The sequence below is a fragment of the Falco cherrug genome, chromosome 1, assembly GCF_023634085.1.
Source record: "Falco cherrug isolate bFalChe1 chromosome 1, bFalChe1.pri, whole genome shotgun sequence".
Classification (NCBI taxonomy): Eukaryota; Metazoa; Chordata; class Aves; order Falconiformes; family Falconidae; genus Falco; species Falco cherrug.
This window is the reverse complement of record NC_073697.1, coordinates 87,975,434-87,993,276: the sequence shown is the minus strand read 5'-3', so window position 1 is coordinate 87,993,276 and position 17,843 is coordinate 87,975,434. Positions and strand designations below refer to the sequence as shown.

The 17,843-nt window shown below is 43.1% G+C and overlaps 1 protein-coding gene across 1 annotated transcript; it reads right to left on the bottom strand.

Annotated features, from left to right (window-relative positions):
* Positions 1 to 12,046: 12,046 nt before the first annotated feature.
* Positions 12,047 to 15,883, bottom strand: CLDN5 (claudin 5). The gene has a single exon (XM_055698928.1). It carries the CDS (start codon positions 15,780 to 15,782, stop codon positions 15,132 to 15,134), a length of 651 nt encoding a protein of 216 aa, XP_055554903.1. The 5' UTR covers positions 15,783 to 15,883; the 3' UTR covers positions 12,047 to 15,131.
* Positions 15,884 to 17,843: the final 1,960 nt, after the last annotated feature.

Below are 17,843 nucleotides of genomic sequence, written 5' to 3'. Positions count from 1 at the left end.
TCCAATCAAAAATTTTATTACAAAGGTATATATTCCTACAGTCATGAGGTTTCTTATGGAAAGAAGTAATTAAATGGGGACGGCGGGAAAAGTGCCTTAGAATTGTCATGTTTAGAATTCGTAATCTCAGTGTCTCAGACTACAAAGGGAAAACTAACTCTGAAATGTTTCAAGACATCTTTCATTCTTTGGTTTCACTTTTTCCACTCCCATTTTCAGCACAGCATTTCCAGTCCTCAGTTGCCCATAAATACAAGAGAAGTAAAATGTTGCTTCTTTCTATGAGAGATTGCTCTAATTGCTAGTCTGGAGTACCCTAGTTTTAAAGTCTGAAAAAGGGAAGTTTTAAAATAAATTTCTTTTGTATGGGAGTTCTCTGAAAATGGCTTTGTTGAGTTGAACTTGCCACTCAGGGTATGCTAACATGCAAAGATAGGAGTAGTATGAAAGGGTATTTATTAAAAGGGGAGTAATTAATAGAGTGTCACAGCTGAGGAAGAAACAAAACTTGAAACACTCAGGACTGTTCTCAGGACATCATTTGTTTGTTGATCTTATGTGTGTGTCTGTCAGTCATGATGGTCTTGATTCCCTCATAGAAGGCATATTCTTGAAAACATTCCTCTGAAAGTGACATTGTGAGTCAGTCTGGCTTGTCAGAGGCAAAGCAAGCAGTGAAATATTTGTTTCTTTAAATGGAAAAATTGAAGTCCCTCTTGGCTCTTGTGTACCATTGTTGGCTTCAAGGTGGTACTGAAAGTTCCCTTTGGATCAGATTCAAGGACTAAGGAAAATCGCTGCCCAGGGTGGAGCTCTATAGTACAGTGCCACCTTTATGCTTAGCATTTGGGTTATAAACATTTTCTTAGCAGGAAATATTACAAAACATTCTCTAGGGAAAGAAAATAATGTGAACTTTTATTTCAGACTGGACTCCCACTCTCCTCAAGCATTTGAGTTTTGTTTTTTGTCATTCAGAAGGTGGCAGAAGCAAGACAAAGGTCAAACACATTCAAAGTAGGCAAGAGATCTTTTACTCATTTGTACACAATTGCATGACAGTCCTGGGTCTGGCAGAGAGCAGAGAATGTAGGTTTCTCAGTCAGTGCTGTTGTGTGATAGAATAAGTTTTATTTCCTCTTCCCCCTCAAGGCAGGGTGGGTAGCTGGGTGGCTACCCTGGCACTTGTTACTTTGCCTTGCTACCCGTTACTGAGTTGAGTAGCTGGGCAATATATTAAGATCTCAATAATAAGAGATAAAAGAATTACCTGGTAATTTGATCTCATAAAGTGTGGTATTCTCAATGAGCTGAAGGCTCAGAAAACATCCTTAAAGCAGGATTAAAATCAAGCTCTCTGTAGAAAGCTTCCATATAGTAATTTGTGAGCAAGCCTAATCATACCTCATGAACTAAACTAAACTAAGACAGGTACACAAGCCATATCACAATGTAGTTCCTTCTGGTGGTGAATCTGGGTTTATTTTATTAAAAGAGATCTGAGATTTCTTTATATTCTCCACTTCCACAACGTTCCTTCTGAAGTCTTTGCCACTTGTTTAAGAACAGTAGATGTCTTCTCTGGGTATTCCTTGATGTTAACTAGGTTACATGTGTTAGATAAATACTGTGATATTCTGAGTCCTTTGTTTTCTTTCGAAACCAGTTCTAATTGAGATGATGGCTTCCTGCCCTTTGCAAAAAAGTAATGCTCCCTTACAAAAAGAGATGCTGTCTTTTTAAGTGGATGAAGCACTTAGAGTCACCTCTTGTTGATACAGCCTGTCTGTTTTTTCAGTCCCTGTGGTGTTGGTGTCTCTTTCCACTGTTTAGCTCAGTGGAATTTACTTTCATTTAATCATTCATTTGCAGCATGTCAGTGGAAAATCGGAGGCACCTGCCATTGAATTGGAAAGAATTCATAGGGACATTCAGCTCTTGGTATGTTTCTTTTTGCTGAAAGAAGTCACCAAGGGGCTCCTGAAACAAGCATGCCATTCGTAATTGTCTCCTGTCTGATCTGAAAGTCGAGCTAGTAGCCTATATAGAATGGGCATGTAAAATGGTATTTTCTTTAAACACTGTTGTGGTCAATGTAGTAATTCACGATTCAAATAACAGGAGTGTAGAATACACGTCAAGTTCTTATGCTGTTTTATGGCAACTGTTTTGTGTTAGCCATCTGCCTGATTGTTTGAACTTGTAGCTTTTTAAGGGATTGTCACATTCCTAAATATTTGTATATTACGTTAAATGTGGCATTGGAGAGCTTGAAGGAAAAGTTACTTTTGGCTCCAAATAAGTTCATTTTTAAATGAATACAGACTAAAATGAACGGAGGTGGAGGGAGGGGCATGACTCCCTTCTGTGGCTTGGGAAAATCTCCTTTTAGATGAGTGAGGCTGTTATAATAAAGCATTTCATGAGAGTGGGGAATAAACAGGAATTTAAACTGAAAGAAGCAAAGATCTTGCACTAGTCATTTCTTGAGACCTGGTCTGTAGTTTCAAATACTGCCTAAATAGATCTCATCAGCACTGAGTATTTTTAATATTAGGAAGCAGTGATTTATGTTATAATGTTTTCCTATTGTATGGATATTTTCAATTATTCTGCTTCCAAGGATGATGGTGAGAAACCATTGGTGCCTGTAAGATACTGTTGTCTTGTATCTGCTGTTACAGTTATCAGAAGTAGGTCACCTGTGAAGAGGTCACAGGATTAGAGCTAGGGTAGCTTGCAGTACAAAACTCTAAAGAGATGGAGAAGAATCTTCCTTTAAAAAGTATGCCATTCTGGATCTGGGTGGGGATGTGTGGCTTATGCCCACAAAACAGATTCTGTGAACAGCAGCATGCACTGCGGTCGAGTATGCTCTGAGGTATGAGATGACCTTCTTGGACCTCTGCTGTGTTCCTCTTCTCAGATACACACTGACTAAAATTTCCTCCGCCTATTGTACAGGGTAACAATCATCTTTAAGGAAATTACCAATATGAATTTTTACTTGAGGCTGCTGTTTCCTTCAGGAAAGTCTGTTTTAACGGGAAGTGGGCCTTGTTACATTATGTGGAAGCTGTTTTTTTCTGGGTTTTTCCAGTGATAACTGTCCACTTCAAAGAAACCCAAAAGAGTATTTGGCTGCTTCCCACTAATCACTCTTTGTGGGGCAGACCACATCTTGGCAGTTTTTGTTTACATGATTTCAAATTTGAAAAACCATTGCCCTACAGTCTCATGATGCAAGCCTGGTCTCCAGGCTACTCAGGGTGTCCTGCAAATCTTAGAGCCCTTAGAAAAATTAATAGGTTAATGGAAACAAGATCTTGACCTTTACAGTTGCAGACTTGTGCTGTAATGTAATTCTGGAACTTGATACTTTAGGTGAGTTCTGTGGTGTTCTACAGTGTGCAATTTGGTATGTGCCATACTCAACTGTCTCCAGTTATTGCTTCCTAAATAGATCTGGAGGTTTAGTGCATTTACACCGTCCATGTTTGACTAATTAGATGTTCATTGCTTATTAGATTAAATCAATATCAAGGTTTAATTTTATCTGTAATTGAACATTCAGGTAACTATCTAGTACTAAACTGGTTCAGCACTTAGTACTGATAGTGGTATCTTCCTTAGGAAGTTTAAGACTTTAAAGGTAGTATCTGTCATTTCTAGCTGTACTTTCTCACTTGACAAAATCTTCAGGGCTGAAAAGATTTTCTGCTTCTAAAAATACACTCCAGTAGGTGGTTCTTTATTTATACTTGTTGTCAGTGAAATCCATTACCCGTTAGTGTTAATGGCACTCTGGAAGTGTATGCTATCAGAACAGCACCATTTCTGGATTATGTAAAAGTTACATTTTGAAAAATTAAGCACAATCATTTAAAGACCTGTATGCACACACTGTAAAGCACTGGTGGAGTTTCCCAAATGTGTCCTAGGAAGGGAAGCCTGGTCCACCTAAAACAGTTTGAGGAAGAGAAAAGCCAAACTATCCTGCAGTTTTCCTCTCTGCCTGCCTACTCCCTCTCCTTGTGAAATTTTTCTACCTGTGCATTGCCTGTCTCCAATGTTAAGCTAAACTGCCTCCCATTCTTCCTACTAGAGGTCTGAATCTCCCCTCAGTGTTTAGGTTTCTTGATGCTGTTACTTGGCTGTAGTGTGCTCACACCCACAAAAACAGCATTTGCTCATGCATGGGTGTTGGTGTATGGTTACCTGCTTTGCAAATCCAGTGTGTGCTACTTCATGAACATGAAGAAGGGGAAGAGTATTGTTGTTTCAGCTGGTTCCGCTTGCAATGTAGCCGTGTAAATAGATTAGCTGATATCAGTGTTAAGGACAGAGTAGTTAGAACAATAACTTAATGAACATATCCTTTATATGAGGCTTTTTTTCCTTGCTAAAGCTACTGAATTCTGACTCAGTCTTGCTGGCTCCTGTTGTAGAATATCCCCTCAGCAAACTCTTTGAGCATAGCATGCCCTGTCACAGGGAAGCTTTCCAAGTGTTGCATGCAAAACTGAGAAGGGAACCTGAAAAGGACTGAAAATGACAGGGTGAAATACAAAAATAGAAAATAAGTCCTAATAGGAAAAAAGAGACTGAGTAACAATAGAGAGTAAGCAGTAAATTTGGTTTGCCTTTCTAGCTCAGGAAGGTGTCTTGGAATCTGTATTTCAGGGCACCCACTGGGTGGTCACCAGAGCTCTTTTGAGTGTGTGAAATGAAATGGAAAACAATAGCTCAGCAGCAGTTGCTTTTTTTCCACTGATGAGGTGTTCTTTGAATTGCCAGCACGACTCCTGCTTGATTTAGCAGGGAATACAGCCAGGCATTTCCTGAAACGACAGCACTACATGGCGCTATTAGAAATGCTAAGTGAAAGGTTCTGCTGTGAATAACGAAGGGAAAGGGAATAGGATATGGGAGTGTGTCCCACTAAACTGTCTCTGCAACAAAAGAGGGAATCAAATGTAGCACAGCTGTACAGGGGCCATCTACCCAGTCTGAAAATCCTCATCTCTTTGTAGTAATGGATGATAGGAGCCAACAAGATCTTTTTGGAAGAGATATTTCTCTTTGAAATGGTTAGGAGATGATGCCGGCATTGTTTGTCTTCATAACTTGTCTTTTTTGTGTGGTGTTGTCTGTTCTGTCCCCATATTATCTCATAAACTCTCAACTCTGTTTCTTCGTGGAGACTTTCTGCCAGTAAATGTAGATACTGTTTGTGTTCTTGGCCAATATCCCATTCTGACTAGTCTCCACATACATATGTATCTGCTTACTCATCTGTTCCACTATCTCCAAATAACCAATAAATGTTTCCTTTTTAGAAAGGGTATTTTGTCTCAGCCTTTCAAAGATAGCAATACTGTACACGGTTCCAAGAGTACTGCATTGACTTGGCAGAAGCTACTTAAGAATCATTACTCCTCCTCCTCCGCGATTACAGCCCTTAAGAAAAAAAATGTGATGACCCCTCATTTTTTTGTTATTCAGCACATTTTTTGTGGTCTTCTATTTCATTAAACCTCTAACTGTTTATTTCCTCCTTGCCTCACCTTCTCCCCTCAGCAGGGTGGATGTTGAATAAGAGTGCCTCTGATTCAAATGGTCAGGGAGACCCAAAAGGATGGTACTGTGACAGATCATTTGGTTATTAGATAAGCAGTATCAGGTCTCATTGGATGCAATCTATATTTAGTAACTTGTACTGGTTTTTATCCAGTGTCCAGTCACCGTATTACTTCTATCCCTTTGTTTTTAGAACAAAAAACTTGTACATTACTGAGATCAGTCTTAGAGCCCTCTAGCTGTCCAGGACACTCGCCACGTTGCGTAGAGAGGTGTTATTTATGCTGTTTTCTAGTGTATGTGTTAAAAACTCCACCTTCCTATGTTACTTTCAACTTGGTGAATTCTAGGCGTTCTGAAACAGGTTAATTTTAGTCCTACATTTACATTTTTAAGTTGATTGAACTCTTTGCTTCTACCCTGGATATGTTCATTTCCATTTCCAGACTAATTTCTGTTAACCATTTGTCAGTGTACAATGTCTGTATTTTCACTGACAGCTCAGGGGGAAGTTTCACTTAGTTTGGTGCCTACAGCAGGATGGTATCTTACCCCATCTTTGCTCAGTATAAAGCACTTTCATTATGTCTTTTCTTTTTCTTTTGTTTTTCATCTGAACTAAGACCTTCTGTTTTATTCTAACTCATTTGCAAGGTCACAAAGTGAAGTTTCACAGCAGTTTAAATGCTTCTGTGTCCTGCCTGCCGGTATTACTACGTGGAGTAGCAAGATGGTGGCTAGAAAAAGAAAACCATTGCTTATTTTTCTACTGGATTTGCTCTCAGCTAGCTCAGTCTTCTTAACCAGTTCACTCCTAATGTGTGCCAGTGCAAGGGAGGGGGCTGAACCGTGTGACTGATCCGTAAGTGATCTCTAAAATACCCGTTCCATTGAGTTTCATTCTTTGTGTGCCCATCTCCATCCTTTCCTTGTAGGAGGGACAAAATGCAATATCAGGTTAGGATAGGTCTAAGATATTTAGTTCAGAAGAAAAATTGCAATTTGCCCTTTTCTTCATAATGCAAATTCCTGTATAGCAACGGATACTAAAACTAAAATTCTCAATTTCCATATTGTGACGTGGCTCAGGCTTCAGTAACTCTGTTAAGGGGAAAAAAATTTGCCTTACAATTTACCAACCCCTCCCACCCTGCCTTTGATGTGGACTTGTTTTCTACACACCAGTGGAACTCAATACTAGTGCTGCAATCTGCCAAAGGGCCATTTCTGCAAGGCTATGAATGCATTTTGCAGACAGCAAGCAAGTAAAATCTACAATCTTGTGAGAAAGGCAGGAGACAGAGGGATTGGTCTTTCCACCACTGATTATCAGCCTTTAGAACAGATAGCAGTAACTGCTTCAGAGCATGAAATGAGCCCATACAGCCATCCAGGTATAAAGTCAAGATTGCTGTACTGAACTGAAAGTGCAGGTTATAAAGAATGTAATCAGCTCTGGAGGAATCTGGGCAGGATGCCATTGATAATAGCTTTCCTTTTAGGAGGGACACTAATGATGATATGGATGTCTTGAATAGTTGTGGTCGTTAATAACCCCAGGCAGACAGGGGGTCTCTTTCTGGTATTAGCCAAACAACAGCATTAGCCCTACACTCTTGGTATGGTATTGGCTTCTGGGAAAATCCAGTATCGATTGCAGAACAACTGTTTTAATAATGTCTTTGTTTAGTTTCTTGTTACACCACACAGTGGAACTAACTTTCTCTAAAATGGTGCTTAATCGATGTTGTTAAAGTAAACAAAGATTATATTTATGGGGAAACTATTTCCATGTATCTGCAAAGGTACTCTTATTAATGCATCTTATACCTTTTTGAACAATAGAAGCTCCTCTTCCATGGCACAAGCTGTGGGAGTTAAGACTTCTAAAATTGGCAGGTAGTGGGGCACATAGACATTTTCAAGTGTATAAGATGATAAAATCAGGAGAAAATGTCAGAGTTGAAAAATAACTTGGGGGTCCAAGAACATAATGGAATTCAAAGTAGATGTCAAATTTCTAAAACTTCAGTCTTGCATGTCAACAGTATAACAAAAATAAAGTAGATGTAAACAGTGACATGTATTATGTTGCTTGGATTTTGGCAGTCACCTCCAATGAAATAATAGCAGGAAATTATAGAGGAAAAAAAAATGGTGAAATCATTCTGCAGTCATTGGGTATTCATGTGAGTCTTCTGTGTTGAGATAACACTTGGGTTTATTTGTATTACAGAATGAAAGATTGCTGTTATAATTGGAAACTTTAAAGGTTTTGTAGCTCAGGCTAAAGGTTATCCAGGCTGCTACAACAGATATCCTAATTCTAACAAAAGATATACAGTAAGGACAGAACATTATAACTGGAAGAGTAATCTAAAAATATACATAGCACAAGAATTCTGCCGTGCTAGGCACTTGTTAGAGCTGATAAGAATTGTGTTTGTTGGTTGTTTTTTTTTCCTGATCCTTCAAATATGTGAAGCTATATTGAAACTGAATCGTACCATTTTGAGATTTCACGTATGCTCTTGTCAAGCAGTGCCTATTTTTCTGTCCTGACTGATCTCTTTTGTGCCTAAGCCTAAAGTATCTCAAGGTTTAACCTTCTGTGGAAGTGTTCTGATCACAAGTACTGTTAATGCTAATGAGTTATGTATGAGTGTAACAGAGGGGAGTCGATTTAGGTCAGAATGTGTTTGAGAGTGGGAATAGTGCCCACAGGTACCCACATATAGTTAGATCAATTGCCGTAGTACCTGGTATGAGATTGAGATTAATGTCTGTCAGATCTCTGTCAGCCAACCTGGTTGGCTGAAACTTCAGGAACATACACAGCTGAAATTCAAAATGCATTTAAAATTGCAAACTTCTTGCTACCAGATTAAATACGATGTTGTAGGATTTGGTATTGTGCATCTCCTAGCTTTTGGTGCATTTTTTTTAACCATGAAAATCTGCTCATCTAAAAAAACCAAACCACCAAACCAATTCCACAGCCAGCACAGTGCTGTAAGGTGCCAAGACCTAAAGTCTGCACACGTGTAACTTACCTCGTTGCGGGACTTAGCCTGCCATGAGCGATGCATAGCAATGTTACAACCGGCACAGAGTTTGCAGCTTGCTCAATGGATCGGGGTCACTTTTGAGAGGGTTATCTGTTGTTTGCTTGTAAAAATCAGCTATTTTAAACATTTACTTTTGTTCTCCACTGTAAATAAACACAAACTGGCTTCATCTCATCTGTCATGTTTGTGTACACCAGAGCACCTCCCTGTGTCGTGCAAACTCTTAGCCTGGCTAGTGCAGCCTGGAGGATCCACCAGAAGGGAGCTTCCCTGGACTTGGAGCTGAGGTGTATTAAGGAATGGATCCACCTCTATTGCTGTACATAACAGCACTGAGGTACTTCAGCCTGTCTAAACTAAGCATATTTTTGCCAAAAGTTAACTTCTGTGGATGACATCTCACCTGGGCTCCAGGAACATCTGGTACCTGCTATGAATGAATACTCTGCCAGCTGCTGCCAGGGCTTTAGTGAACGTGAATGGCCTTTGCCATTCAAGATGCTGTGAGGAGGATCAAAGTACAAGATGCAGTTTATTTTATTTTCTGCCTGATTTTCTAGTTGGTCAAAGTCCTTTTGTACAGTTCTGTACTGGGTGTTGGAGATCATCTCTTAATTTACTCTCCTAACGCCATGAGATTGGTGTGCCTTGTCAACAGCTCTGTTGGTCATGGATTGAGGTGTGATTTTTCTTTTGTAGACTGAAACCAAAACAGCTAAATAGTAGTTTCAAGGCTCACTACTCTTCTTGCTTTAAGAATATCCATGTTGTATGTACAGTTCCCCATGCGGTATGATGCCTTTGCTCTCAAAACACAAAGCTAAAGCCAGTAGTTCAGCAAACACATCAGTTAGTTATATTCAGGCTGCTTAATATCCAAGCTCATTGGTATATTAATTTTCCTAGATAACTTGTGAAGATACTCATTGGTAAGAGTCTATTTTAAATTATAAGTGGTAAAGTTTGTGTGATATGCTTCCGCATTATCCTGAGCTTATTTAAGTGGTGCTGGCAAGAGTGACTGTAGGATCTACCCTGTTCAAGTGTCCATCAAAATATGGGTGTGCAATACTGTGTTTATTTTACGAACTTGTAAAGGATTACATGAATCTCCCTGTGTGTGCATGTATGAGTAAGAGGCACAGAGAATGTTTGTGACCACAACATGTGGAATCAGTTGTAACAATTACTTTGTGGTGGTTTCTGCAGGATTGGCTTGGCACATCTTCTGGGTCCTGAATATCTGGGGGTGATCAGCAGCCCAAACAGTAGATGCCAGTTTCAGTGAGGCAAAGCTATACCTCAGGGCAATGTAAGAGTGGCCAGGCTGCAGCTGGAATCGAGCATGATGAGATCAGCATGAGCCCTGGGCACATGCCTTTGACATAACACACGTGCTTCCATGTTAAGTCCTGCTACTTGCTACCTTTCCTTGCCAGATTCTGATTTGAAGCTACGTGGTGAGCTTTGGAAGGGAGAGGTAAGCCCAGGGTTGTAAACAAAATCCCAAAATGCCACAGACAAAGGATACTGTTAAATTGATTCATGGCAGAATGTCTCAATTTGTATTTAATAAAAAGAAAAGGTGAAGCAAGGCTTGTGTATCCAAGCAACTGTAAAGCCTTCACTTGTTGCCATGGGAGGTTTTATCAATGACGCAGTGGTTGAAATTGTCCTTTTCTTATAACTGAAGGTTTTGGTAGGAAGAAGAGGAGGGTTTCTAGACAGAGAGCCTGTTCCTGCAGGGAAACAGCAAGGAACAGTCTGGAGCAGTCACATACACACAGACACATGGATGAAGGTCTGATCAAATTAAAAATTATAAACGTGATTATTTCCAAAACATAAATATGAGGCCCCCTTGAGGCTCTGCTTTTGGAACTATTTATCCTATCGCAATCAGTCTACACGTAAAACAAATGCAATATTTGACCTGAAAAGAGAATTCACCTGCTATCTCCCGATTAATTTAATACAGCAGAAATATTTGCTGTGTTTTACCAAGCAGGTTTAGAAAAGCAGATCCTCACACACTTGTACTTAACCAGTCGTTTTCTTCTTTAGTATATGAGTCAAAAAAAGGATGCATTGTGGGCATCATCTGATACTGAACACTATATTAATATATTGCTGAATATATGCATGAATATGGCACTTACATGGGGTGTATGGTTTTTGACAGGCAGGATTCTCATTTAGTGTTACAAATGTATAGATCAGTCTCAGTTTGAGGAAAGTATGTTTAAGAGACTATTCACCTGCAGATTTGTGGCTTGAAAGACGGCCAAGGAAAAAGAACAAATTCCTGGCGTAATATTTGGTCAGGGAATGTTTATGAATAAAAATCTAGAGTTACACTGGTTTCTCACTCCAAGAGTAAAATGTTTCAGTATGTTCCAAAAAGCAGATGCCCAACAAACATCTTTGTGCAGGAAAAGGAAATATTTCCTTAAACATCCTGCAGCAAACGTGACTGATTGAGCTTCCTTTTCCCTCTGCTTCTGGTGCATTTCCCTTCTTTGCACAGACAGGATCTAACCAGATTTGCAGAGTATGAACTGTAGGTTACTTTCAAATTCATAACTATGAAATGGTTCGTTTAGCAGGACAAAGGCCAAGCCGGCAGACACCCTTTTTCCAGCTCAGCATGTGCATAGCAATGGGAGGGTGGCAAGGAGCTTTTGTTAATCTCAACTGAGCTGGCAAGAATGCTGCAAAATGAAGTCTTTAAAGATGTTTTTTCTTCATTTTTAAAGTAACAGTTTGTTAGAAAAGATTGAAAATCTTGCAAAAAAATAAATCTGCAGAATTTTGAAAGACCTCCCTGGCAGTCATATAACTTAGGCAAATTTCCCCACTAGCAATTAGCCTCTGTAATTTCCTTTAACAGCCATTTTTTTCACAGGTTCTGTTTTGGTGCATCCGTGAAAATGTGGGTTTTTTCCCCAGCTTGAATGCACTTTAAAATAAATAAATAAATAAAAGTGGCAGAAAGGATTAGGGTATCAGGTCAGGCTGGGGCTGATCCAAGCTGCAGTGGGATTTTATTTTTTTTTCCCTTTTAGTTTAACGTGTAGGAATTGAAAGCTTGAAAAGCTGCATGCTTAGAGCTGTTCCTAAAATAGTTGGGACTCACACTCCACTTCCTAATGTGCTGCTCACATCACAAGACCAGCCGCTGCTACTTGCTCTTTTGTTTGAGGCTTCAGTGTCGAGCCCAGAGGCTGCCTGCTCTGTAAGGGCACAGTCTGTCCTTCTTCCCCAGAGATGATACACCTTTCCCTCCAAAAAAGGTAGCCCAGGTAAAGATTTCCCTTTGGGCACCAGTGTCACACCCCATCTTCCTGAGTCCAAACAATCCACTGCCTTTCACAAAAAACAGTACCCCTATTCAGGGATTGGTTTAGAAGTTTTTATTTTTATGTGAAATCATAAATACAAAATAAAAATAGTAAACAAGTGCTATAGATTTCTCTTTTCCTTGGGATGAGGTTCAGGCCTGATCCTGAGCACTTCTAAGCCTTAAAGTTCAGGAGTAGGTCTTTGCTTTTAATAAATCAAATGTAGCAAAAACCAGCTTAAGACTTTTACCCTGAAGCCAGTGATGTCAGTAACAGCATTCTCTTGGGTTATTTTTTAAAGCACAGCAGCAAGTAAGTATACTGAAGGATGAGATTAAATATAACATTTTTTTAAATGGGCCCTACTTCCTGCTAGAATTGTTGGGTGCTTCCCCACTGACCTCAGCAAAACCTTGTTACATCAGCAGTGAGTTATGTTTTTAGTAGGATGATGCTCTGTTTGCTAGTACATGCACAGATAGTGCTGGTTTCTTCCAAGAGGTCTTGCATAATAGCTTCAGAGGATCCAGCCCTGCCATGACACAAAGCTATGTATCAAGATGTTTGGCTTGTAAAAAAAAAAAAAAAATAAAAAAAAATATTCCCTTCTAAGGCATGGGTTTCCCTCCCTTTCCCCAAGTCACCAGTTCTGATGAGATTTTTAAATGTTAGTGATGCACTGCCCAGAAAGATTTCATCTTTTGGTCAGAGTCCAAATCCTGCAGTGCTTCTAAAGGCTCTACGGTACAGGTACATGCAGGTGTGTCTGTCAGCAGGAGACAAAAGAGAATGAGGTCCAGGATTTGGGCTAATACCTGTTGACTTATTTGCTAGACACAAGAATGCTGAGCAAGGCTGTAGTGTGTCTATGGGCTGGATGACAAATACAGTTGGACACTTATTTAAAACAAAAAATAAAGACCATGAAACAAAAGTGCCAAACCACGTAACATGGCCATCTTCAGTAGATTTCTTGCAAAATATATGCATTTAAATACATTTACAGTTTACAAGATTACACTGTTTAAAAAAGTTGCAATGATGAAATACAGAATATTTTACTCTTGTACCAAAACTACATATCACATCATAACAACAATACTATAGCTTTTATTTAAATGCAGACAGTATAAGAACTGCACCTCATTATAGAGCAAAACTAGTTGTAGACATATTGCTCTGCTTTTGTATTCTCTGATGGGCTCAGACCCTGCTATTTATGTGTTTAAAAATGAAGGCAGCTGTCTTTAAAAAGGTAAATCTCATGCTCAATAGTCCACATCAAAATTTGCAGGGGCAAGGCTTTAGTGTCTCATTCAGGTCTGTGTACATAATAATACCACTGGGGTTTTAAGTTTGCTAAGCAAGGTAAGAGCACAGTCGATGTAAATCTGTCACAAACCCAGTTATGGTTAGTCCATAAGTCTTTGTGTTATTAGGAAGTTGTAAGAGTTAATGCTCAGGTTAGGGAGGCAGGGTATTGCTACATGGTTGTGAGGGGCCCATGAGATCATAGCATTACACCAAGGAATATTAAGAGCGCTTTTCTTGTTAAGTCTTGGCAGAAGTCTCCTTACGGTGATATGGACGCTGTTGTGGTCTATAGCAGAATTCTGTGTTGATTTAAAAGTACACATAATTCACATGGAAGTGTATCACACCACCCCTTAACCCCTCCTTTAAAACAAAGCTTGTCTCTGCAGCGTAAAATGGAAAGGTATATGCTAATCTTCCACACTTTGCAATGTTTAGCAGGTGCTGAACTCAGAAAATGAGAGTTATGTTGCCCAGAGCATCTTTCAGTCTGCACAGTGTTATCAGGGCAATACAGAGGAGCCGAGAGTCATGACTTCACATCTCCTGATTAGCCTGCATAAAGTTTCAGTCAAGATATTTGGTAAAATTCTTTAGCAATTTCTTTGCTCAATTTGGTACATGAAGGAAAGTACATTAACAAAATTATGGTGGGGAGCCAACTGAGTGCATATTCAGCTGAACACACAATTCAAAATTGGCAGAAAGCAGGGCTTGGCAAGAAGGCCATGAAAGCTGTCCGTACCCCCAGCCATCAGCATCAGGGGCAATCTTTATGTTTCCAGTCTTCCGTAATGCAGATGAGAGGATCCAGAGGGATGCCTGCTGGAGCCAGGACATACAAATCTCCTAGATCTCTGAATCTAGTCCTCCCGTAATTCTGGCAATGAGTTGATATTCAAGTAAAAATAGAACAGAAGCTGATCAAGGAGAAGGGAATATAGAACCTCAAGCGGCAACCTAGTGTCATCTGGTTTGTACTCTACTGAACAACTGCAGCTACCTGAAACCTTTCAATCTTTCTGAAACCTGAAATCTTTTAAAGGTCTCAAAGGAACACAGACCAATGCACTTCTCTGAGGGACTGAAACAACTGCAGAAAAATCAAATACCTTTCTCCAGACAGTCACCTGCCTGCAGGAGTAAGGACTGAGGTTAGTGTCGTGCTTTACACAGAATCTTAGTTACCCAAACAGAAGAACAAAAAGCCCCAATCCCTAACCGATGAAGGTCCCAGCAGGATCAGGCAGATGAAGTTTTTCAGGAGAGAAAACGAGGAAAGGACGCTCCTCCTCGGCACCAGTGCACACCCGACGGCGCGGTGCCACGGCCAGGCGATGCTCCGAGGGGCACCAGCCCCTAGAGTGGGCGGTGAAGTGCTCACGGCGTCCACGGTAGCACCGGGAAAAGCCGGGAGCTGCGGCGGGAGCCGGCCGGGAAGGCGGCGGCCAGACGGGGCGGCCCCGAGCATGCTGCCGCGGCTCGCCCGGGCCCCCCCATTCCCACCCACCCCGCTCCGGGCCGGGGAGACGCCGTTTCGGCTGCACCGTGCGGCCGGGGAAGGGGGGCTTTGCTCTACCCGCGGGCGGTCAGTACCGGATCCCCGGCGGCGCCGAGCGCGGAGCTGCCCGCAGCGGAGCCACCAGCCCCCCGGGGAGCCGGGCCCGGGGGCAGCGGGGCGCTGCCCTGCCTAGGGCTGCCACTTTACGGGGGGTCCCCGTTAAGAAGGGACGCTAGGCAGGGGAGCGCGGGAGCTGGCTGCAGGCGCTCCCGGCGCGGTGCCCTCTGTCCGTGTCCCCGCAGGGCCGGGGGAGCGCGGCAGCCCCGCTCAGACGTAGTTCTTCTTGTCGTACTCGCCGTTGGAGGTGGGCCGCCGCGGCGCCGAGTACTTGACGGGGAAGGAGGTCTCGTCGCGCTGGGAGCAGGAGCAGCAGCAGATGAGGCAGCCCCCGAAGAGCAGCAGGGCCGTGGCTGCCCAGCCGATGTAGAGCGCAGCCCCCATCTCTCGCTTCTGGGAGGATGGCACGGTGGGGTCATAGAAGTCGCTGATGACGATGTTGGCGAACCAGCAGAGTGGGATGAGGACCAGGACCCCGCAGAGAATGTAGATGGCCCCACCAGCGATCACGACGCGGGACTTCATCTTGCCGGGTCGGATGCAGTTGGTGCACTGCGCGCCCACCACGGTCACCATCAGTGCCACCAGCCCCAGCAGTGCCACAACGACGGTGAGTGCCCGGCCTGCCTGCACCTCGGGCCGCAGCGCTAGGATGGAGTCGTACACCTTGCACTGCATCTGCCCCGTGCTCTGCACCACGCAGTTCATCCACAGCCCTTCCCAGATGGTCTGTGCCACCACGATGTTCACGTCGATGAAGGCTGACACCTGCCACATGGGCAGCCCGCAGGCCAGAATCACCCCCACCCAGCCCAGGATGCCCAGGCCCAGCCCCAAAATCTCCAGCGCCGCCGAGGTCATGCTGCCGCCGCTGCCCCTGCACAGCCCCGGAGAAAGCACGGCGCGGCTGCCTGCTGCCCCGCTGCCCCGGGCGCTGCCCCGCCGCTCTGAGCGGTGCCGCCGCCGGCAGCGCTATATGAGGAGCCGCGGGGCGCCCGCCCCCGCCCGCCTCCGCCTGGCCCGGCCCTTTCCCGCGGCGCGGGGCTCGCACGGCGCTGTTGGGCGGCAGTGGGGCCGGGGGCACGGCTGCCCCCACCGCTGCTCGAGGGGGCTCCCGCCGCAGCCGGGGGAACGTCCCGCCGCTCGGGCCGGCACCCTGCTGCGGCCGGAGCTCGCAGGGGCGCCCCCGTCCGCCCCCGGTTAAGCGGGGCGCTGGAGGAATCGCGGCCCGCCTTTTGGCCGCTCGGACTTCTTCCTTGCGGTGTCGTTATTTGTGTGTTTCCTATTTGCTGATAAAATCCACAGCCAGACCCTCGGAGAGGTCCCAGCAGTGTGGGCGTCCAGATTATCCGAGCCTAATTGATTGTTTCCCAAAAGGCTAAGCCTGGACATCTGTCTCCTGTGCACTGTGACAGGCAAAAGTGTCAGCAAGCACCACCAGACGCCTTAGGAACTACCCTGGAAATGGGAGAGCTCTCAGTATGGCATCTGCACGTCATCTGTTAGTACCAGTGGACAGATTCTTAATTCCATCTAGGAAAAATAATCACTCTTAGCTTACAGCAGCATGAAACTTTTGATACTAGAGTCAAGAGCAAGGCATTCTATTTAAATATGTTGCCACAAAGATTTCAAACTCCACTTTACTGTTTAATTGCTCAAGTATATCTCGAATCTTTATGGTGTGGCAATGAGTTAAGTGCCCATATCAAAAAGAGCACATTTGCAAGAGGTTTCGTCGTCAGGCCACACAGCCATTGTCATTGCTACAGTCTCGTCATGGACTGCCAGCACCTTGGATGGCTCTTGTGAAGAAACCTTGGTTCAACTCCTGCAGGCCAACAGCAGCTCACAGCCCCCCCCCAGGCTGGCAGATGCAGCGAGCTGTGTTTGGTGCCAGCGCTTGCTGTTAGAGCTGCTGTAGAAAGAGAACAGACCTCACGGCACTCACAAGGAGCTGTGGTCTGGGGGCTTTCCACTGGGTGCCCTGAGAAATGCTTGTTTGGATTTAAACTGAGATTGTTTTGGTTTATCCTAAATAAGTTTAAATATTTTAGACAAAACTGAAAGTTCACACTGACTTGTGAACTGGTTTGGCTAGATTTGGTTTCAGTTAGCCCAAAATATCCTTCTAGTGTACAGGAAAGCACAGAGTTGAAAATAACACATTTCCTGCCCCTATGTAAGTGGTTTTTGCTGTTGTACAGTAATTTACAGCATATATTATGGCATGCAGAGATTTGTGATGGAAATACTAAGACTGGTATGAATGCAGCATGAATGGAAAAGTCCATGTGTGAAGCAGAAATAGCAGAAGGTATGATAAACAAAGGTTAAAGGAATCACATGCATCGACAGCCGAGGACATGACCAATGGCTTAACACTGAGCAATGCCCTGCTTACATCCTGGCAGCGGCACTGATGACTCTTCTGCAGAGGACCTGAGCACTGGTAACAGGAGTGTGACAACAAGGTCACAGCACACTGTATATGGCCTTTCACTTCTTTTATTTTTCCAACCAGAAGACAAACTTTAACCACAAGACAACCAAAAAAAGAAACAGAAGAACATCAACAGCTTGTGGACCATCATGGTGTGGGCATTCTGACACACGGGAAGCTGTGGACAGCCTCCCATTGATTATCTCTGCCTGAGCAGCTGTAAACATTTCTAGCATGGAAAATGTCTTCCTAACAGGCTGCCTGGTAAATGGAGTTAAGAGGAGTTGTCTCCTCTTCCAGCTGTATATGAAATACGTACAGTTTACTTCAGTTATTTGAAACTGTAAATTCCAGTGTGCAAGTCCAGGAGGAATGTGTGACTGGGGCTGTGCAGTATGTCAAACTGAGGCAGCTTACAATCACTCAGAAAAGTCCCTGGTGTCAGGGAGAGGAGATTGTGCAAAAGAACCAACCACAGA

What these genes read in the sequence shown, in the direction of transcription:
- CLDN5 (XM_055698928.1), bottom strand. Translation starts at nt 15,782, where the DNA reads ATGACCTCGGCGGCGCTGGAGATTTTGGGGCTGGGCCTGGGCATCCTG.